Source organism: Symphodus melops, assembly GCF_947650265.1.
Source record: "Symphodus melops genome assembly, chromosome: 20".
NCBI classification, from domain to species: Eukaryota; Metazoa; Chordata; class Actinopteri; order Labriformes; family Labridae; genus Symphodus; species Symphodus melops.
The window spans coordinates 16,606,662-16,631,016 of NC_136710.1; the positions used below are offsets into that span (position 1 = coordinate 16,606,662).

General features: G+C 41.7%; 1 protein-coding gene and 2 long non-coding RNA genes across 3 annotated transcripts in view; all 3 read left to right on the forward strand.

The window, feature by feature from the left end:
• The window catches only part of LOC306841907, a 117,835-nt gene that overhangs the window by 75,059 nt on the left and 18,421 nt on the right, over nt 1–24,355 (forward strand). The window lies entirely within an intron of this gene.
• Nucleotides 7,757–9,287, forward strand: LOC306841588 (uncharacterized protein; the record flags this gene model as incomplete). Its single annotated transcript, XM_079371531.1, has 4 exons — nt 7,757–7,817; nt 7,922–8,626; nt 8,742–8,849; nt 9,277–9,287. Exons 1-4 carry the CDS (start codon nt 7,763–7,765, stop codon nt 9,285–9,287), a joined length of 879 nt encoding a protein of 292 aa, XP_079227657.1. The 5' UTR covers nt 7,757–7,762.
• On the forward strand, nt 11,877–12,787 carry LOC306841522. Its single transcript, XR_013781540.1, has 3 exons — nt 11,877–11,980; nt 12,146–12,333; nt 12,440–12,787. It is a non-coding gene; the product is annotated as an uncharacterized lncRNA (long non-coding RNA).

The window sequence follows — 24,355 nt, forward strand, 5'->3', positions numbered from 1 at the left end:
GTTTCCAAAAATGAAATGGTCTGAATGGCTTATTTTTAATTTCCCGCAATTCTTTTTGTGACTTGTATGTTTTGATTTTATTAAACATAACAGTTTTTCATAATATCACAAGTGAGCATGTGATTTCGAACATTTTGAAAGCATAATACTTAATACAAAATCCGTATAACAATTTATCACAGAGGTTTAGTTCATCCTGTCCTTGGGTAAGACACTGAACCTCAAGTTGTTCCTGCTGCATCGTTGGCAGCAACGAATGAATGTGTATGAATGAAATTAGTGACTTCTGATTGTCACCTTACATGGAAGCCTCTGCCATCTGTGTGTGAATGAGTGTTCGTGAACAGGTTCGACCTGAGGTGTAAAAGTGCTTTGAGTAGTCAGAAGACTAGAAAAATGCTCTACAAGCTCAAGTCCATTTATCAATACATTTAAAAAGTCTAGCTCCTGCAGCTTTCAATGCAGTTTCCACATGACTGTTTGTTAAGCTGCAGAAATGAATCATTTTTAAATATATCAAATTCCAAATCAATGGGTTTACATTATTTATTCATAAATTAGTAGTAAGTAGTGGTGTAATAAGCAGGATAATGTATTGTGAGCTTTAGACCCCTGCACAGTTAAAATATGCAGACAGACAGTTTGAAAGATGAACTGATAGATCAAATCTGCAGTTACATGTGTAGGATGTGTCATTACCACTGCAAAGTGGCAAACCTGCTGTCAACATTACGCCTGCAAAACTGAATGTAAACACGTCTAACACTGTTTCATCTGTTGGTACAGTATCAACCATGATTTCTGTCCACAGTCATCAGTCGCTCCGTCTTATGTAATGTCACTATTAGTTATTGATGTTCCCCTCTAAGTATCCCTCTTTTGTGTTGCCATGCATCTAATATATGTGTAGATACTTTCACACGCTTAGTTGGCAATTAAACTGAGATAAGCTCTATCAGCTGCTATCACTGGGGGAGGGGGCAGCATCTGGCTGCACATAGAAAAGAGAGAGAGAGTAAACGCACAACAACCAGTGAGCATGTGATTATATTTCCTTTATTGTAAGATGTTTCTTTCCAGCCAATCAAACGCAGCGTGGTCTGTGAAGAGGGGAGAAACTGTCAGTACTCTTTCATTCAGAATGACAATTTGAGAAAGATGACATCTCCAACAGTTGTCTACCTGACCTGTTTGATCCTGGGGGAAATGGGTGAGTTGAATTGTCAATGGACATTTTTTTTTCTTACATATCATGAGTTTAATGTGAAATTCAATACATTTTTATAAAATGGCATCTTTTCTCATTTAATTTCAGCATGGACGGTTTCTCCAAAGTTGTCTGTATCAGTTCGTCACGAGAGACGGGAAGCTGGAGAGAGCTTGACTTTAACATGTTTCTTTAAAGATGATGATTCTTCCACACGAGTTTATTGGTACAAGCAAACAATCGGAAAGAAACTAAGACTTGTCTCTGAATTCTACAAATACGAAGAAGCTGATCCTTTTCATGGTGAATTTATAAACGATACACGCTTCACACTGGAGGCTGAAAATGGTATAAATCACCTAACCATCTCATTTTTGACCATGTCAGACTCAGCTCCCTATTACTGCATAAGTTGTAATTACTGCTCATTAGAAATTCTGGAAACTGTGATTGTCAGTGTAGAAGGTCCAGGATCGACCATCCCAGCTGTGATCCATCAGTCAGAATCTGAGACCATCCAGCCAGGAGGCTCTGCGACTCTGAACTGTACAGTCCACACTGGGACCTGTGATGGAGAACACAGTGTTTACTGGTTCAGAGACTTTGACGAATCTCATCCAGGACTCATTTACACCCATGGAGGCAGGAATGATCAGTGTGAGATGAAACCTAACTCACAAACATACACCTGTGCCTACAACTTGACAATGAAGAACCTGGATGTTTCTCATATTGGGACGTACTACTGTGCTGTCGCTTCATGTGGACACATTCTGTTTGGAAAAGGGACCAAGCTGGACTTTGAAGGTATGTTACTCTTTATCCCAAGTCGTTTTATCTGACAAAAAATAACACACTTAATTCATCATTTGTTTTATTAATCAGGGGGACAGTGTTTAATGACATTGAACATTTATTTAAAGAAAAGAGTTGCACCAGATTTAGCAAGTTGTAGTAGTCGGAAATAAAAGGGAACCAAGACACCCTGTACAATAAAACCACACTCAACAAAAAGCACAACTGACAACACAATGTTCATAGACTACATTATAAAATGCTACAAACACTCGAGAAAACACAAGTCTATCCTGTTCAGTACAAAGTATATTAAAAAAAGTGAAATTTAAAAGTGACCAGGAAATACAATGTTTAATGACTGTATTTAAAGTTGCCAAGGTGCTCATGTAGTTATTGACTAACATCTAACCAGGATCAGTGATGACAATACTGATCGCTCAAAACCTTTTTTTTTTTTTTATTTATTTAGTTTTATCTACAGTAAATCCCCCTGAACTGCTACCTTATCGTGGTGGGGGAATTTGAGCACTCGAATGACCCTAGGAGCTATGTTGTCAGGGGCTTTGAGCCCCCAGCAGGGTCACCCAAGGCAAACAGCTCCTAGGCGACGGGTCAGACTAAATGCAGTTCACAAAACCCCTATGATGAAAAACACAAATAGGACCGTGACGTCGCCTGGCATGGCGGAGCCTGGGCCCCACCCTGGAGCCAGGCCTGGGGTTGGGGCCCGCAGGAGAGCGCCTGGTGGCCGGGACTTTGCCCGTGGGGCCCGGCCGGGTTCAGCCCGAAAGGACGACGCGGGCCCGTCCTCCTGTGGACCCACCATCCACAGAGGAAGCCGTAGGGGTCGGGTGCAGTGTGGACGGCGGGGGCCTCTGCGACCCGATCCCCGGACGCAGCTTCTGGCGTTTGGGACGTGGAACGTCACCTCACTGGGGGGGAAGGAGCCTGAGCTTGTGCAGGAGGTTGAGAGGTACCGGCTAGATATCGTCGGGCTCATCTCCACGCACTGCTTGGGCTCTGGAACCCAGTTCCTTGAGAGGGGCTGGACTCTGTACTTCTTTGGAGTTGCCCGCGGTGAGTGGCGGCGGGCTGGCGTGGGTTTGCTCATAGCCCCACAGCTCAGCCGCCAGGTGTTGGAGTTCACCCCGGTGAACGAGAGGGTCGTGTCCCTACGCCTTCGGGTAGGGGACAGGTCTCTAACAGTCGTTTCGGCCTACGGCCCGAACGGCAGTGCGGAGTACCCGGCCTTCTTGGAGTCCCTGGGAGGGGTGCTGGACAGTGCTCCGACTGGGGACTCCATTGTTCTACTGGGGGACTTCAATGCGCACGTGGGCAACAACAGTGAGATCTGGAGTGGGGTGATTGGGATGAATGGCCTCCCTGATCTGAACCAGAGTGGTGTTCTGTTATTGGACTTCTGTGCCAGTCACAGTTTGTCCATAACAAACACCATGCTCGAGCACAGGGATGTCCATAAGTGCACGTGGCACCAGGACTCCCTAGGCCGGAGGTCGATGATAGACTTTGTGGTCGTGTCATCTGACCTCCGGCCGTGTGTCTCGGACACTCGGGTGAAGAGAGGGGCTGAGCTGTCAACTGATCACCACCTGGTGGTGAGTTGGATGCGCTAGCAGGGGAGGAAGCCGGTCAGACTCGGCAGGCCCAAACGTGTAGTGAGGGTCTGCTGGGAATGTCTGGCTGAACCCTCTGTTAGCGAGGTCTTCAACTCCCATCTCCGGACAAGCTTTTCACAGATCCTGGGGGAGGCTGGGGACATTGAGTCTGAGTTGACCATGTTCTCCGCCTCCATTGTCAAAGCAGCTGCTCTGAGCTGTGGTCGCAGGGTGCCTGTCGTGGCGGCAATCCCCGAACCCGGTGGTGGACACCGGAAGTAAGGGAGGCCGTCAAGCTGAAGAAGGAGTCCTATCGGTCGTTGCTAGCGCATAGGACTCCTGAGGCAGCTGACGGGTACCGGTAGGCCAGGCGTTCTGAAGCCCGAGCGGTCGTTGAGGCAAAAACTCGGGCCTGGGAGGAGTTCAGGGAGGCCATGGAGGAGGACTTTCGGTTGGCCTCGAGGAAATTCTGGCAAACCATCCGTTGCCTCAGGAGGGGGAAGCAGTGCTTCACCAACACTGTTTATAGTGGAGGTGGGGAGCTGCTGACCTCAACTGGGGATGTAGTCGGACGGTGGAAGGAATATTTCGAGGATCTCCTCAATCCCGCCTTCACGTCTTCCACTGAGGAAGCGGAGGCTGAGTGCTCAGAGGTGGATTCGTCCATCACCCAAGCCAAAGTCACCGAGGTAATTGGCAAGCTCCTTGGTGGCAAGGCACCAGGGGTGAATGAGATTCGCCCTGAGTATCTGAAGTCTCTGGATGTGCAGGGGCTGTCATGGTTGACACGCCTCTGAAACGTCGCGTGGAGGTCGGGGACAGTGCCTCTAGACTGGCAGACCGGGGTGGTGGTCCCTCTTTTCAAGAAGGGGGACCGGAGGGTGTGTTCCAACTACCGGGGAATCACACTCCTCAACCTCCCTGGGAAAGTCTATTCCAGGGTACTGGAGAGGAGGGTCCGGCTGTTAGTCGAACCTTGGATTCAAGAGGAACAATGCAGTTTTCGCACCTCTAAATCTGAGGCCATGGTTCTCGAACGGAAAAAGGTGGCTTGCCCCCTTCGGGTCGGTGGGGAGTCCTTGCCCCAGGTGGAGGAGTTTAAGTATCTCGGGGTCTTGTTCATGAGTGGGGGGAAGATGGAGCGTGAGATCGACAGACGGATCGGTGCAGCGTCTGCAGTCATGCGGTCGCTGTATCGGTCCGTCATGGTGAAGAAGGAGCTAAGCCGAAAGGCGAAGCTCTCGATTTACCGGTCGATCTTCGTTCCTACCCTCACCTATGGTCATGAGCTTTGGGTCATGACCGAAAGAACGAGATCTCGGATACAAGCGGCCGAAATGGGCTTCCTCTGTAGGGATGCTGGGCGCACCCTTAGAGACAGGGTGAGGAGCTCGGTCACCAGGGAGGAGCTCGGAGTAGAGCCGTTACTCCTCCACATCGAGAGGAGTCCGTTGAGGTGGTTCGGGCATCTGGTCCGGATGCCCCCTGGACGCCTCCCTAGGGAGGTGTTCCGGGCATGTCCCTCCGGGAGGAGGCCTCGGGGCAGACCCAGGACACGCTGGAGAGACTATGTCTCTCGGCTGGCTTGGGAACGCCTCGTTGTCCCACCGGAAGAGCTGGAGGAGGTGTCTGGGGTGAGGGAAGTCTGGGTGTCTCTGCTTAGACTGCTGCCCCCGTGACCCGGCCCCGGATAAGCGGTAGAAAATGGATGGATGGATGGATGGATAGTTTTATCAGGGGGGCTGTTTGCCTTTACTCAAAAGGACAGTTGATATAGTACGAACTCATGGGAGAGAGATTGGGGAAAGAAATGCAATAAAGGAGCCACAGGCCGGACTCGAGCTCGGGCTGTCCACCTATAGAGGAACACAGCCTTCGTACATGTGACGCAAACTAACCACAAGATTGTTTTATCTCATTTGATTCATGATAACTGTCTAATCAAACTAACATGAACACTGATATAAAACACAAAGCTCTGTTTGTTATGTCTGATTTACTGACAGATGAGGTGAACTCTCCTGCCTTGGTGTATTTCTTGAGTGGAGCTTTGATATTTGCGACCATCCTGATAGTCGTCATGGCCTTCTTACTGTACAAGATGAACAAAAGAAACCGTCTCCTATCTCAAGGTAAGGTAGCTAACACTGCTTACATCTTTCTGTGTCCACTAAATATTTTTTCCACATGACTGTTTTTTTCGGTGATTTTTCAATCAGAGGCTCAGGCAAGATTTTCTGCTCCTTCAATGAGAAACCATGAGGTGACTTTTTTTTTTTCCTGTTGAATTACCAGTTACAATAATTTTTATTGCATTTCTTGACATGGTTTTAAGTTTTCTCAAGAACATAACAATGACAGATTGTGCATATTTCCACAGGGTCACAGAGATGCAGGCGATCTCTTCTATGCCCCTCTTAACATTAATCTGCCCAACACATCAAGAAGACAGAGAAACACACCCAAAGACGAGTGTGTATACTCCAGTGTATGGCTGGAGAAGTTCATTGGTTCATGGTTACGTTTTCAGCTTGACCTTTAGTAACATATTTTTGAAGACTAGTAAACTTTGTGAATCAAATCTTTGAATGTTTAGTTTTTTTGCCCTTTACTCTGTTTTGTAAATCAATTCTTTTGTTTTTACTGCAGAAATGTTTGAAGCTTGTTTCCAAAATGACAAAAATGGTCTGAATGATTTTAATTTCACACAATTCTTGTTATAACTCCTGTTTTTATTTTATGAGGGAGAGTCATTCATAATGTTATAAGTGAGCATTAAAATGTCTTACAAGTTATCACACAGATGCTAATCTCATAGTGTTTATAACAACTATGGCTGACTCGAGTATATGATTGGGCTTAATGGATTTTCATAGCCATCTCTGCCCATTATCACTTGCACAGCATTTTTTTCTGCATTTTTATTATTTTTTTGGTTAAACCAATCACAGCTTCTGTAAAAAAAGAGTATCATACTGACAAACAGGCTCCTCACTCAGATGTCCTTTCCTCGTTCAGACTCAGCATGTGTCTGTTCTGAAGGAGTTTTATCTGAGGACTGATAAGGAATGAAAATCCTTACTATGATTTTTTATTCATTTTTTAAAGCTAAGTTAGGAGCTCTCTGAGAGGATTCTCAGATTGGAAAAAAACAAGCCGGGCTCTTTGCCTGGAGTTTAGTGGACAAAAATTAGTTTGAGACAGATTTTCCAGCATGGCGACAACAACTGGCAGTAACAGTCTTTATCCATTAACATTTATCGTGTATGCTCCATACTTTGTTTTACATGAAAACATTTGAGTCTTCTTGTCTTGAATAGGCTACTGGTGTGCTATTATAGTTTTCCCCTTCTTCTCCTGTTCTTGAATCATTATGATTTTATTTGGTTTGGGTGTTTGTTTTGCACATCACGTTCAGCTGCTGCATTTACATGTTTGTTGTAAATAAACTAAATTAATTGATACTGAAATTTTTTAGTCACGGTGTAAGTACAGTACACCACTAGTGTAATGTATACAGCTGCACTAAAGCTAATACAGATGAACATATGCTGCTGCGCTCTGCTTTTGCTGAGTAGCTGATTTTTATCAGGTGCAGCAGTAACAGCGGCTCTACAAAGCTCACTTAAAGGTTTTGTCGCTGTGGTGAATGTGAAAAAAATGTGGAGAAAAAAATTACACAACCATTAGCCCCTGAGCTGTTCACCTTTTCACCCACATACAAGTTTTGTCTTTCAGAACATCAATGTTTGCGGTTTTGAGCAGGATGCAAAGTGTGCTTGTAAGACGAAATCCTACCTACCTAAGTTTTTAAGCATCAACTCATAATTTATTCAAATATGACCTTCATTTCATTGATGTGGTTCATTAAAAAGGAGATGGAAAAGAAAGAACCAGAAACAGGTGCTTTTTTTCTTGGCATTTTGATGTTGGATTCAAAGGTCATTTCTAAAATTTCAACCATTTACAAAAAAAAAAAAAAAAAAGTGAAAAAAAATGGCACCGTCTGCAGCAGTGAACTTAAAGTTTGCTGAGTAGGACAATTTGCAGCAACACTTCCGCTGTCCAATCAGGCACCATCTCGTCTGCTAAATGTAGAAACAAGCTACTAAGTCCTTTCATTTCACACACGAGCGGCACGATGACATCGCCTGCGTTCGCTATCTGTCTGACATGTTTGTTCCTGGGGGAAATGGGTGAGTTGTGATGTATTGACTTCTGCATATTTGCTTTGTATATGTTCAGGTTGTGCTGACTTTTGTCTCGTTATATTACATCTATATTCACTTTGTCATTTCAGTTTGGACAACCGCCGTAGATCTGTCATCGGTTGGTCAAGAGAGTGGTTTTGTATCTGTACACACTGGGCAGAGTTTGATCCTGAAATGTTTCTATGAAACTGGCGTTGCAGCAAGGATTTATTGGTACAAACAGGTGCTGGGACAGAAACCAAGGCTCATCTCTACATTCTACTTGTTTGATGAAAATGGCACTTTTAATGGTGAATTCAAAGGGAATCAACGCTTCTCACTGGAGACTCATAATGGTACAAATCATTTGACAATCGCAGATCTGCGTGTTTCGGACTCAGCTACCTATTACTGCATACATTCATACTTATCTGCGTTGGAGGTCTTGGAGAGCACTACAGTCATTGTGCAGGGTTCAAGTTTAAATGCAGCAGCTGTGGTCCATCAGTCAGAATCTGAGACCATCCAGCCAGGAGGCTCTGTGACTCTGAACTGTACAGTCCACACTGGGACCTGTGATGGAGAACACAGTGTTTACTGGTTCAGAGACTCTGAAGAATCTCATCCAGGACTCATTTACACCCATGGAGGCAGGAATGATCAGTGTGTGAGGAGCTCCAACACAGAAACAAACACCTGTGTCTACGACTTGCCATTGAAGAGCGTCAGTCGCTCTCATGCTGGGACTTACTACTGCGCTGTCGCCTCATGTGGACGCATTCTGTTTGGAAACGGGACCAAGCTGGACTTTGGAGGTAAATTTCTTACTTTTTTTTTTTTGGTGAACCTGTGAAAGGAACTTGTTTGTGCCTGAACAAACTTAGCAGGGAAAAAGTGCAAAATCCACGTTTCTTCTGTCTGTATCTGCAGACTCTTCTTTCTTCTGGAAGGGAGCTGTGACATTGACTTCCATGCTCTCTGCTTTACTGGCCTTCACACTCTGCATGATGAACAAGAGGAACAGCAGCCAATCTCCAGGTAGGACTGTTTAGTTTTGAAAGCTCATGTTGTCTGTGCACATCTGTTCACTAAGACGCGATCTTCTTTGTGCCCCGACCAGAGTCTAAAAAAAGTGATCGAGCTTCATCCACTGTCCCGTCAGAGGTGAACAAAAATAAGTCACATTTAAATGACTATTGAATTCCAGCTGAACATTTACTGCATGTTGCATTGTTCCCTGTTTTGTCACTAGAGTTACCAAAACACACACCACCGTTATTATGTTGCTGTCAACCTGACAAGATCAAGAGGACAGAGGGATCCAACATGGACTGAATGTGTGTACCACGGCTTTAGAAAGTAAAAAACTGCACCTGTTACATTTGTGCTTAACTCCACAGTGAGACAGATTTTCTAACCGCCCATTTGAAGACTTACTGTAGACTTGGATCTGTGTGATCTCCAGGAACTGTGTAGAACAGCGTTTTTTTTGGGAAATGAAGCAGGTGAAAAATCCTCTGAAATGATTAAATCCTCTGAAATGATTAGAATGATTTTAGTTTTTGTACATGTGGCTGTCTTGTGAAGAATCTTTTTAACATAGAATGTAATTACTGTGAACGTAATATGTCAAATGTAGTTCCCTTTCATTGAAGCCCTGTACAACACTGCTGTGAACTCTATTTTTCGATTTGTTTGTATGCTAATTGCATTTCTTAAATTTCTCCAATAAAGGTTACTTGGGGCTTCTGTCACCCCATTTTTTTAATAGTGAATATGGCTCTGCTGATCTGTACTAATCATAAGTCAGAAGTAAAACATAGTTGTTCTGAAAACAAAGTGAAACTAAACAGAAAAAGATTAGGTGTGTGTTGGTCCACATGTCGATGTCCCCCACAGTTTCCACATGATCCTTGCGTGAAGTGTCCATGTCATGTGCACTCCGGAGCAAATCACCGCCTCTCTCGCCAATGCTCGTATTTTGATGTGGCGCACCGTGCCACCGCCGCCGTCCTCCACTTGAAAGAAGTGCTGCGTCTCTTTTTGAGCCCACCGACAGACTGCAAAGCACAGGAACACATAAAGCATCAGGTAAGTTTCAAAATAAAACACCATTTACAGACTGCCAATCATACAACTTCGGGGTGTCCATGACAAAGGATTACATATTTGAACGTGATTGGTCAGATTGTGCCTATTCAGGACTGACTGTTCAATTACCTTTTTTAAGAATCGTAACATATTTCTCTATTTGACGGACTGCTTCAAAATTAGCCACATGCTGTTCATATGATCATTTATTATAATGAAAAACCTTTTCAACTGTGATGCACATCAAAAGGCTGGGATACACGTTTCTTGTTCTTTCTGCTTCAATCAATAATTGGATCTTATACTAGGCTATGACTCGTGATTTATTTCGGAGAAAACAAGAAAATCTATGTCAAATAAGACATTTAGAAACTCCATAGCTGGTTGTAGTACCATGACTATTTTGGGTCACTCCTATAGGAAATATTCATTTCAATTTTACTACAGACCACATGCCATAGGACCCTTTTTACCTCCCCACCAAGGGCGGCACGAGGCAGGGGCTAAGGTGTCTTTAGCTACCGCTAGGATATTCTCAACATCCCCCAAGAACCCCTATGAAATGGTTTATTCATACTTATTTATGTGTTACCACTATGATTTATAGAATTGATTTAGTCAATGGGTGCAGCATGCATTGAGCGTCTGACCTCACTTCCCTCCACAGCCTCCTGTTAGCTGGAGCACAACTGTGTACAGTTAGCAAGAATGTGGATCATTGCCTTCACAGTTAACTACAACAACATTGCATTGTTTTATTATGAATACATGTATGGCAAGACGTTCCCCTCTGTACCTGTGAATATAATACTGTACATTTGGTGATTGAGTTGCAAATTCAGACTCCTTGTAGTTATCTCTGTGATGCTCATTCAAATGATATTTGAATGTTACAGTTAGGCCAAGAGGCCGCAGGCCCAGACAGCATGTCACTCACCTGTCTGAAACCCCTGCAAGCTTTGCTGACCTCTTCAGTCCGTTTATCTCTGACAGATCTCGGCAGCTCTGTGAAGTCCCCTCCCACTTCAAACACTCAAATAAAAATCCCCTCTGACACAGAATTCTTCAACGACAGGACTGTCTCCCTGAAGATTACTGACCTAAGAGACATCACAGGCCCACTGTTAGACCTCTGCATTTTTTTCCATGGAGCTCGGTGAGAACAGATGTCACTGTCTTGTATTTAATAAAAGATGCCGATGAATGTCAAGTCCCTTTTGGAGAGAGGACCATGACACCTTCCCATAAAAAATAATGTGTTTTATGCATCACCAATAATAAACCCTCATGCAGAGTGATGCATTAAATGTGTTAAACGCTCATACAGCAGAGAGTAAAGTTAACCAGAGCAGAACTCCCTGTATGTGCACATACACAACGGGCCAATAAATCTGACTCAGAGATGTTTGACTTTAAGGATCTGTATGTGAGCATGAAGACCGAAATTAACCAGAAGTCAGCGCAACGCTTCTGATAACCACACAGCTGCTTCTCTCATTTGCTGCAAGTTGAGAATGGTGGACCAATTAAATCAGACAATGTGACTGCATTTAGAACAAGCTGTGTGTTTGTTCAGTCAGAGCTGTGGAGGAGAAGACGCAGACAGGATGACGCTGTACTTTGTGAATGTTTGCCTGCTCTGGACTCTGTGTGAGTAATACAAACACACTTATGGAATCTTTAAACTCTCATACTTCAGCTCATTATATACCCTGTATGTCTCTGTGTGTTTCAGGTGTGGCGCAGTGAAGCGACGTCTTTCAGCCTGTCTGTCCAAACTGTGACGCTCGGAGACACAGCCCCTGTTGAATGTCACATAAAGAGTGAAATGCAGAGAAGAGTTTGGTACAAACTGACCACAAGGAATAGACTACAGCATGTGGCAACGTTCAACCCGAAATATAATGTTAGTACATTAGTCAATCAATTCAAACACCGTCATTCAGTGAAATTCAACAGTATCAGCAGCAATCTGAGTGTATCGGCAGCGACCTTGGAAGACATTGGGACGTACTTCTGTGGAGTTTTGACCTCAACCGATATTCAGTTTGGACCAGGAATCTTTTTGATGCTGCAAGGTATTTGTTGTCTTCACTTTGTTATTCAGTCAGAATGCATTTTAAGATACTTTGAATGGAAGTTCATACAAACCTAATATCAAAAAAAATGTGGAAGTTGTGTGAAATGTAAATGAATACAGGATGTGTTTTGCAAAGCATTGAGACCCTGTATATTGACAATAGCACCAAGACAACATATTTGGTTTACCAGAAGAACCAGATCTGCAGGTGGGCTGAGAGTGGAAACCCTACCTGTGTGTTCAACCTTGTCATGAGGAACCTCGGGTCTGAGAATGAAGGGACGTACTACTGTGAGGTGACTGCATGTGAACAATCATTGTTTGGACATGGAACCAACCTGTATTTGTGTGGTAGGTGTTTATTTAATGTGGGTTTATAATAAGTTATGGTTGCTAGTTATGATGACTGTTTCTTTGGATTAAAGCACCAGCTAATTTCTTATGTCTGTATTTGCAGAGAACATGGGCATACCGACTGAAACAAAAGTTTTGGTTCTAGCCAACCCAGCTGTTTTAATGGCCTTCTTCATGATCATCATCAAGAGAATCTGCAGCCAATGTAGAGGTAACTTTTGATTGGTATTTTCTGTATAGGTCTGACAATAAGGTCATTTGTTTTTTTCCCTTTTCAAACACACCTGAAAGTGGTATTGTGTTATAGTTTGGCTAAAGACTTTTGAATACCAATATAGAGGGTATTCAAAAGTCTTTGAATGCCCTCCACGTATTCTAGAACCGTTTGAAAGTTCAAGACTAAGTTGCAGTCTTATTGTGGTTTACCCGTTTGCTGCCATTTAATATCAAAGACTCCACACATTATCTGAAATCCACAGACTCTGATGTAGAAAGAGGTCATGGTGAGATTTTTTTTCTTACTTTGCTGCCAATCATGTTCTCGTGGGTTGGATTTGAAAAAAAAAAAACAATCATCAAAAGTAACTAATCAGTCATACAAGAGGCAGCGGGAGCAACTTGGGGTTAAGTGTCTTGCCCAAAGAGACATTGGTGTGTGTGTGTGTGTGTGTGTGTGTGTGTGTGTGTGTGTGTGTGTGTGTGTGTGTGTGTGTGTGTGTGTGTGTGTGTGTGTGTGTGTGTGTGTGTGTGTGTGTGTGTGTGGGGGGGGGGGGGGGGGGGGGGGGGGTGTGGGGGGGGGGGGGGGGGGTGTGTGTGTGGGGGGGTGGGTGTGTGGGGGTGGGTGGGTGTGCAACAGGAGTTTTTTTTTTGTTTTTTTATCGCTGTTGAGAGCTTGATCATTTTAGGCTCCGCCCCCCCAATACTACTTGTGGAGACTCTATGCTTTCTTAATAAGATTTCATTGTCAAGGTGCAGTGTGCACTTCTAGCCCTTTTTAAGATGGTAATGCCTGACCCATAAGTTTTTTTATTAGTAAGTAGAGAGACTGTAAATGTTCCTCCTTTTTGCAGGTACCTTCAAAGAATTATCAGAGGTCACGCCCACATTAGCTGTGGTGGTTCCAAACCAGAGAGCTGAGCCATTCAGGGGATTATCAAGCCATAATTAATGTTGTTACTTATGACTGAGACTTATCATTGAGACAGCTGGAAATATTCAGGAATATTCATTGCATACGAATGGATGATGTTTGTATCATATCAATGAACAACATGTTTCTTTTGAGCTTGTTCATCCTCTGCTTACACGTATGTACCACTCCACATATTTGTTTAATTTGGTCTTTTCACGTCTTGGTGTGAGCTGAGGGTTGAAGCCTCTCAGTGTTTGACTTCTGTTCTCAGGCCTGTGGTTTATAAGGTGTGCTAGCTTAAACACAGGAAGAACGGCCTGTGGCCTCCCAGCCACAGCCTGCAGCAGCTAAGACAGAAGATAAGAACAAAGACAAAGCGTTTAAAGCACTACGTACACTTTCTATTCATCACTATCACCAACACCTTTACACACAATGTAAAGTAGAATACAACTCATCTTATTAAAGGAGGTCACAAACAAATACAACCACAGGAGATTCATAGACCAATAACTGTCATTAATGCCAGTCAGCACAGTCTCTGGACGTCTTCTAAACACAGACAAAGATATTTGAAATGATTTCTGATGAACACCATAAATAGCCCCAGATAGCGATTTAAAGTTTCTATATCCAACCGATTTGAGATGTTTTGCCTATTTGGATTTTTTTGTAATTTAAGTAAGATTAGATTTTCAAGCTCCTTCACAATGAAAGACATCAGATAACATTGATGTGTCTTAATTAGCTACAAACCAGCATCAGCATACAGATTGGCTATTTCAATGTCTTAAACAGCTTGCCTCAAGGTCTGTGTCAGTCCAGACATCCTAAGGCAAGACATGATGCTAAAACAACGCCGAAATGGTGGACAGAGCACAAGAGTCCGAGGCTACAGTTTGACAGATTTGTATTTCTATTACTGCTCTTTTGTCCTGGATGTGTTCAGGAAACAGATGAGTGGAAAAGGCCGCTCCTTCATGATGAACTCCTGCTGTGTTCACACATAAACTCAACCTAAAGAGCTGGAAACAGCCAGGATGATGTGGTATTTTCCAAGCAACGTTGCTATTAAGGAAATATGATCCAAAGCAAATGCTTAGGAGCTACGTTGTTTTCCTTGTTCTCGGCACATGTGCTCACTGTTTCCAGAAAAAGACAGTCAACCTGATTGGCCGTCATTCATCACAGTAATTGCAGCACGATGGCACCTCCAACCTTTGCTTGCTATTTCACATGCCTCGTCATTGCAGATGTGGGTCAGTTGTTCACTATTCAATGACTATTTTCGAGTACACTATGTGGCTAAAATTTAACAATCGAGAACCTTTTGAAAGTTCAAGACTAAGTTGCAGTCTTATTGTGGTTTACCCGTTTGCTGCCATTTAATATCAAAGACTCCACACATTATCTGAAATCCACAGACTCTGATGTAGAAAGAGGTCATGGTGAGATTTTTTCTTACTTTGCTGTCAACTACCCAATCATGTTCTCGTGGGTTGGATTTGAAAATTTAAAAAAAACAACTGAGGTGTGGCCTGGTAGAAGAGTGCTAAGTCTGTTTTAGCTCTGCTGCTGCTCCAGTAACTGCAGATTGCTGTGGGGAAGACGCTGACAGGATGATGCTGTTCTTTGTGAATATCAGCCTGCTCTGGACTTTGTGTAAGTAACAAAAATCGACTTACTGTATGTAAAACTTGAACTGCCCACCCTCACACTGAGCTGATGATTGTCCTGTGTTCGTGTTTACGTTGTGTCACAGTCAGATGACATCTCTCAGCCTGTTCCTTTTCAAACAGTGAAGCTCGGAGAATCAGCAACTATTGAATGTCACATAAAGAGTGAAGGGCAAAGAAGAGTATGGTACAAATTTACCACATTGAGGAGCCTACAGCTAGTGGCAACTTTTGGTGTAAAATTTAACGACAGTAAAATTGCTGATATATTTCATCAACGGTACTTCAGTTACCTTTAACAGAATCAGCAGCAATCTGAGCCTCTCTGCAATCACACGGGAGGACACTGGAACCTACTTCTGTGCAGTAATGTACCTGAATGATATTCAGTTTGGATCAGGAACCTTTTTGATGCTGAAAGGTATTCATCATGAGCTCTAGACCTCGAAATATGACGATCCACAAATGTGTCTGTTACATGAGTTTTATTGCAATGCATTTCTTAGTTAACCTTAAATTTAACAAATTAACAGAACCTAACAAAACATCCAGAAACATCTTCTAACTGAAACTACAATTGATATGTTCACTCTAGTCTACTCTATTCTATACCCAGCAAGCTCGCATCTGCATGTCTTGGCTCTAAATGACCGTGCAACAGTGCGAGATGTCAGTGTCGGCTTCTCTTTTGTAAAGCTGAATCAGACATAGACGTGTATGAACCTCTGTGTGTTAAAAGTCGTGTTGGAATAAGTAGACTTTTCCTATTTGTTATACTTAAAGGAAGCAGATGAAGTAGTTGCCCCCAGAATAACACAAAATGTTAAACTACATCCTTTACCTTGAAGGGCCGGCTGTGGCTCAGTTGTTAGTCATCGTCTTTCATGCATAAAGTCGGGGGTTTGATCCCCAGCTCCTGCTGCGACATGTCCGATGTCTCCTTGGGCACAAGACACTTAACCCTGAATTGCTCCTGTTGCTTCGTCTGCAGCATACAAATGGGATTTGAAAAGTCTACCTAGTTTAACCTTCCAGTGTAGAAATGAAACAAGAGAAAAAGTCACATAGCAAGGTGAGAATGGGTCGATGTGACATGGTGTAAAAGTGCTTTAAGTAGTTTGAAGACTAGAAAAGTGCTATACAAGCTTAAATTCATTTACTATTTAATTCCACATACAAACAATGAGCCATGAGGATCCAGTCTCTAAAACTGATTCTAGTGTGGCTCTTAATCCGTCACAAATGTTGATACTTTTGTTCAAGGATGAAGCAGGCTTTATATGTGAATGTACATTCAGTAAAGAGTGACATAATGCCAGTGAGCCCAGTTTTCGTTATCCCTTTACGACTACTGTGTGGTGACTGCATGTGAACAAACGTTGTTTGGAAATGGAGCCAACCTGTATTTGTGTGGTACGGGACTGTTTCATGTTGGTTTATCATAAGTTATGGTTGCGAATTATGATTTACTGTTTTTTTTTTTTTTAAACAATCGTAAATATCTTTGGATTAAAGCAGCAGTTAAATAAATCCCATTAAATGTTTGTTTGTTTTATTTCTGTATTTGCAGAGAACATGGAAGAAGATCTTCTCAGTTTATCGGTTGTTGTTCTGATTGTTTTATTGGCCTTCCTCATGATCATCATCATGAAAATCTGCAGCCAATGTGGAGGTAAGTTTTGATTGGTATTTTCTGTTTAGGTCTGAAAGAAAGACACATTTTTCATCATCAAAAGTAACTAATCAGTCATACAAGAGGCAGCGGGAGCCTCTTAAGTGCCCAAAGAGACATTGACATTTAACTGCAGGGGCTGGGGGTCAAAGGTCAAGAGATGACAGACTCTACTAAGTAAGTGTGTGTGTGTGTGTGTGTGTGTGTGTGTGTGTGTGTGTGTGTGTGTGTGTGTGTGTGTGTGTGTGTGTGTGTGTGTGTGTGTGTGTGTGTGTGTGTGTGTGTGTGTGTGTGTGTGTGTGTTGACCCCACCTTCCCATTAGCCCCGCAGCAGATAAACCCTCAATCTGCGGAAATTGAAGAATTTGTAACATTTAATAAATTACAAAATGTAGAAAATAGGATTTTGAACAGGTGTTAAAAACAACCACCTGCCTTATTCAATCCTATTTGTTTTTGCACAACCACTATAAAAAATGTTTCCTTTGTAAAATATGCTAATATTTGGCCCTCTGATGTATATTGTTTGTTCACTGATTATACTTCACCCCTCTTGCTTCTGTTTTTCAGAACATGTCAATCCAAACACCACCACCACTCAGGTATTCACTTTAGATGAACAGTTTAGACGACACAATGGGTTTCTTTTACTGTCAAATACAGTTTTTACATCCTAACTCTTCTCCTGTGCAGAGTCTGAGAGAAGGTGTTGCCCAACATGGAGCTGTAAGAGAGAACCAATTCAGCAAATCAGAAGGAAGAAGAGACAACACCTGGAGTGAATGTGTGTACTTTGGTGTTACACAGTAAAGCTGAGCGTGTGATAAACTATGACATTCACTTAGTAACAAAGTGTCAGTGTAAATACTTCCCCTGCAATAAAGCCTCTGAACAAGCTTCTCAAATGACGTAAGGTCATGGTGTATATTCATTTCTGCAACAGGCTCTAAAGGCTCCTCTGTGGATTTTGTCCTGCGTATCTAATGACCAGAGTTCCTGATTGCTTAACAATTGTCCAAAAAAAAAGAGACAGTGATTTTATAAAATAAGAATACATTTGAAGTGAAGCAAAAATGTACAAAGTTATATTATTCACCAAGTAAATTTGTGTCTCTGACAAAACAGAAGATTTTGTCAGACACGCTGCAAATGTGTCTTCACAACAGGAGTTTGTTTTTGGGTTTTTTTAGCTGTTGAGAGCTTGATCATTTTAGGCTCCGCCCCCCCAATACTACTTGTGGAGACTCTATGCTTTCTTAATAAGATGTCATTGTCCAGGTGCAGTGTGCACTTCTAGCCCTTTTAAAGATGGTAATGCCTGAACCATCAGTTTTTTTATTAGTAAGTAGAGAGACTGTAAATGTTCCTCCTTTTTGCAGGTACCTTCAAAGAATTATCAGAGGTCACGCCCACATTAGCTGTGGTGGTTCCAAACCAGAGAGCTGAGCCATTCAGGGGATTATCAAGCCATAATTAATGTTGCTACTTATGACTGAGACTTATCATTGAGACAGCTGGAAATATTCAGGAATATTCACTGCATACGAATGGATGATGTTTGTATCATATCAATGAACAACATGTTTCTTTTGAGCTTGTTCATCCTCTGCTTACACGTATGTACCACTCCACACATTTGTTTAATTTGGTCTTTTCACGTCTTGGTGTGAGCTGAGGGTTGAAGCCTCTCAGTGTTTGACTTCTGTTCTCAGGCCTGTGGTTTATAAGGTGTGCTAGCTTAAACACAGGAAGAAAGGCCTGTGGCCTCCCAGCCACAGCCTGCAGCAGCTAAGACAGAAGATAAGAACAAAGACAAAGTGTTTAAAGCACTACGTACACTTTCTATTCATCACTATCACCAACACCTTTACACACAATGTAAAGTAGAATACAACTCATCTTATTAAAGGAGGTCACAAACAAATACAACCACAGGAGATTCATAGACCAATAACTGTCACTAATGCCAGTCAGTACAGTCTCTGGACGTCGTCTAAACACAGACGAAGATATTTGAAATGATTTCTGATGAACACCATAAATAGCCCCAGACAGCGATTTAAAGTTTCTATATCCAACCGATTTGTTGAGATGTTTTGCCTATGTGGATTTTTTTGTAATTTAAATAAGATTAGATTTTCCAAGCTCCTTTTAAAATGACAGCGATCAGATAGCATTGATGTTTCATAATTAGCTGCAAACCAGCATCAGCGTACAGATTGGCTATTTCAAAGTAGTAATCTTTAATGTCTTAAACAGCTTGCCTCGAGGTCTGTGTCAGTCCAGGCATCCTAAGGCAAGACATGATGCTAAAACAACGCCTCTTTTGTACTGGATGTATTCAGGAAACAAATGAGTGGAAAAGACCGCTCCTTCATGATGAACTCCTGCTGTGTTCACACATAAACTCAACCTAAAGAGCTGGATACAGCCAGGATACTTAATGATGTGGTTTTTCCTAAGCAACCTTTCAATTCGGGGAATATGATCCAAAGGTTATGCTTCGAAGCTAGGTGGTTTTTTTCTTGTTCTCAAGTACCAGAGTCACCCTCCACGCTGTACTGAACATGTGCTCACTGTTTCCAGAAAAATACAGTCAATCTGATTGGCCAATCAAATTCAAAGTCTTCTCTGTGAACAGTGAAGAAGGTGCAGAAATGTGTCATTTATCACAGCAATTGCAGCATGATGGCACCTCCAACCTTTGCTTGTTATTTCACATGCCTTCTCATGGCTAATGTGGGTAAGTTGTTCACTATTTCATGTTACTTTATAACATACAAATGTTTGATGCATTATGTCTTACAAGTGTTTAAAAATGAAAGGATACATTTAAGACTTTTTCTTTTTGTCTTTCTTTTCTCCTCAGCTCTGATAACAACTTCCAAAAGTTCATTTTCACAGTTTCAAACTGTCATTGTTGGAGAAAGTGTGATCTTGCCGTGCACCTGTCAAGATAAAACAGCAGTGATGTTTTACTGGCTAAAGCAATCTTTGGGACATACACCCCAGCTGATATCTACACTCTATAAGCATAATAATCTTGTCACCTTTCATAACCAATTTAAGGACAGCTCACGATTTATATCACCTTGAATTTTGTCAGAGTACGACTGTCAGTGTCTGAGACCACCAACCAGCCAGGAGATAACATGACTCTGACCTGTTCAGTCTACCCTGGGACCTGTGACCAACAACACAGTGTTTATTGGTTCAAAACCTCTGAAGAATCTCATCAAGGACTCATTTACACTCATGGAGGCAGGAATGATCAGTGTGTGAAGAGCCACGCTCCACAAACACACAGTTGTGTCTACAATTTACCAATAACCAACCTAAATCTTTCTCATGCTGGAACCTACGACTGTGCAGTCGCTTCATGTGGACACATTCTGTTTGGAAACGGGACCAAGCTGGACATTTGGAGTAAGTGACTTTCTATTTACTCATCACATTTATACTTTTTAAAACAAATCACACAGAAAGTTAAACTGTTGTGTTACTTTACAAATTAATGGAACTGAGTGTCTCCTCTGTGTGTTCGCAGATTACACTGCAATGACAAAATACTTAAATATTGGATTCTTAGTAATCAACGCCATCCTGGTTGTAATCCTTACAGTCCTTGTGTTTGTTATCATAAAGACAAAGTGTGATCAATGCACAGGTAACATTGTGTTGGTATTACTGTTGTGTGTTAATTTTACAAGGCATATATTTCATCTGTTTTTTTCTTCTTCTTTTTTCAGAGGCTGGTGCAGAACCGTCCACTCCCATCACAACCCCCACACAGGTATTGTTTTTACTGTTTTTAAGAACTACGTTTAAACTTCAGTGTGTTGATTTGACAAAGCTATATAGTAATGTCCTGCTTTTCATGTGCAGAGCTTCCAAGACAAAGATATTATGCAACATGCTGCAGAAAGGCAGAACAAAGTCAACAGTTCAAAAATGAAGAGAGACGGCAGCTGGAGTGAGTGCGTGTATTTGTATGCAAAGCAGTAAAGCTGAACAGGATATATTTCAGTCTCTGAATAACATGACTGTGTAAGTGTATCATTAAAAGCTAAATAATGCTTTTTCTTTTTTTTCAATACATTTGTATTTGATTTTGGATGAGGCTTTTCTTTCACTGCTTTTGTAAACATTACTACACACCCATATAATGATCCATGTAAATACTTGACCTGCAATAAACCTACTGAACAAGCTTCTCCAGTGACATGTCATGGTCTACATCCAGCTCAGCAAATTTTGGTGAAAAAAAATCTCAGCAAGTTACTTCCATGGTTTTTGCTCTTTGACTCAAATAATGGCTCCATCAGGTGTTATTTTAGAGAGGTTATTTCATTACATCCTTGTTGAGATAGTTTTGTAAGGTTCCAGGTGTGTGTACTGTCGCTAACAAAGAAAGGCGGGTGGGTGTGTATATCCATGGGTTCTGATTGACTTGTTATAAAAACATGTCAACAAAAATAATTTAACAAAAAAAACACAACGCCTGAGGCATAAGTGTTTTGTTGTTGAGTTGAGGGCTTTTGATTGTTCAAGGTCACACACAGACCTGCAAAGAAGTGAATACACGAACACACTATATAGTCATATAATTAGCTCAAGAGTACCAAATACCCATGACCTTCTTCCTTCATCCCTTTTGAACACGCATGATTGTTAGATGTTCCACGAGTATACACGACATTTCTTGAAATTTCTTGTTGAATTCTGGATTTGAGGTAATGCCAACAATACGGCCTGTTACAGTGGATTATTTTGGTTCACAATTGATATATTATACTTGCTTGTCATGACTAACACTGAACAGATGAGGGATAAAAGGTTTAACTATAAAAAATGTTTCCTTTATTTAATGCGTAGCAAAGACCTGCAGTCTGACTATGAAAATATGTCCAGCTGAGCAGCAACTAAGAAATCTCAATGTTAAAAAAGGCCATTAAAAAAAGAAAAATCTTTACCTTTTTCACTTGTAGTGTTTGTTCTTTTAACAGCCATGTGTATTTAACCTCTGATAACTGTCCCACATTGGATTAAATGATCAGTCATTAATACTTCTAAGACACTGAAAAATGTATTCTTCAAAGTGCAATTTTTATTTTCATGAAGTTTCCAATTTCTGCCTTGAACATTTCACAATATGATCTACTAAATCAGTGCCATATTTAGAATATTCCTGTGTCTTTCTTTTGTTCTTTATTGCATGAAGCTATTAGTCCCACACAAATCATTGAGATAGTCAATCAACGACTATCTGATAGACATTTAGAGATCTGACGTAGCAACACGCTCACTGCTCCTTTCATGTGGCATGGTGAGGTTTGAACAGTAGAAGGCGAAAGGAAATAAAAAGTTATTATCCTGTAGTAGTAGTAGTGGTGGTAGTAGTAGTAGTAGTAGTAGTAGTAGTAGTAATTAACCTCAATTCAATTTGAAGCATCAAAAGGGATGTGAAAACATCAAACATCACTTTCCTATACAGCATTGTGTGCATAGAGCAAAAATCCCCTCTGGTCTATTTTAATCTTCTTTCAAGGGGAGGAGAGTCTGAGGGGTGTCGCCTTCTAATGTGCGATCTTTCAGTGTTCAACTGTTGTTATGACTCCTGAGATTTAAAAAAAAGCTGTGAACTGCTGTGACAAAGGCTCTGCAGGCAGAAACTTCAGCCCCGTCTGAAAGTCAGAGAGAAGAGTGTGTGGCCTCCAAGCCACAGCCTGCAGCAGCTCCGACAGAAGCCAAGAACAAACACAATGACATTTGTAAAAGGGCAGCAGTGTAAAATACTGCAAAGTATTTGGGAACATTAAATGCAATTATGTGATGCATTTAAGAGAGATAATACACCATGACTGACAGCTCCACTGACAAATGCACACCTTAGGGATCTGGAGCATCAATACCCTGGCTACACCAGTTGTTCCCTACTGTGCAGACTTTAATCAATTCCATACGCACTCCTGAAAGCAGTAGACAGTACTTAATGTAAAAACACCAAAGTGTGTTGTTTAAAAGTCCTGCAGTTGTTCAGTCGTCCGTCCATGTTTGTGTTCAGTAAAGTCCAGTCAGACTGAAATAATAACAGTTCAGATTGTGAGGTGCATGAAGCGCTTTACAGTATTTGACTTTGATCTCAGTGTCCGTCTGTGGGCTTGACTCTCATTGGGTAGAGTGGACAAATAAGCATGTGAAAAAGCCTAATCATAATATATTTTAACACAATTCTCAGCAAATCGCAATGTTACAAATCGCAAAAACTGTTGTATCGTGACTCAAGTATTGGAATAACATCGTAAACGTTAAATCCTGCCCACTCGACCGTGTATATGGTAGATCTATCAACTGTCTATTTCCAGTTTAGCACGACCATGAAGCCTTTTGTTTGTTGATAAAGAGTTTTGTCTCAGAACTGCAGTGCTGCATTCTTTGTTTAAAAGAAAGCCATTTAACTGTGCAGCAAGCAAACATTTAAAGTGTTTCAAACAGAGGTTTAAATGTCTGAATGAATATAGTGTAGGAAGTGATTTCTATAACTGCTATACGCCTACACCTGTGTGGCAAGTAGTGACCAAACAATGTTTAGTAGAAACAGTTATTTCATGGTGAGGATATTAAACTTCAGATCATGTTCAGGAGGTCTCATATTGTCTTTATTTGTGTTGTTGTCAAGCACCATCATTGTCATTCAGGGCATACGGAACATGTTTACAGTGTTTCCAAAAAAAGACAGTCAACCTGATTGGCCAATCAAATTCAAAGTCTTCTCTGTGAAGAGTGAAGAGGCAGAGATTTCAGTCATTCATCACAGCACGATGGCACCTCCAACCTTAGCTTGGTATTATACATGCCTTCTCATTGCGAATGTGGGTAAGTTCACTATTTTACATTACTTTACAAAAAAAGTTTTTTTAGTTTAATACAAGTCTTTAAAAAAAGGATACATTTAAGATATATCTTTTTTTTTGTCTTTCTTTTCTCCTCAGCTCTGATAACAACTTCCAAAAGTTCATTTTCACAGTTTCAAACTGTCATTGTTGGAGGAAGTGTGATCTTGCCATGCACCTGTCAAGATGAAACAGCAGTGATGTTTTACTGGCTAAAGCAATCTTTGGGACATACACCCCAGCTGATATCTACACTCTATAAGCATAATGATCTTGTCACCTTTCATGACCAATTTAAGAACAGCTCACGTTTCTCCTTGGATACTACAAACCACAAATATCAACTGAAGATTTTGGATTTTGGAATTTCTGATTCAGCGACTTACTTCTGCATCGGGAGTGATTTATATAACCTTGAATTTTGTCAGAGTACGACTGTCAGTGCAGACGCTTTAGATATCCAAACCACTGTCCGTCAGTCAGTGTCTGAGACCACCAACCAGCCAGGAGATAACATGACTCTGACCTGTTCAGTCTACCCTGGGAGCTGTGACCAACAACACAGTGTTTACTGGTTCAAAACCTCTGAAGAATCTCATCCAGGACTCATTTACACTCATGGAGGCAGGAATGATCAGTGTGTGAG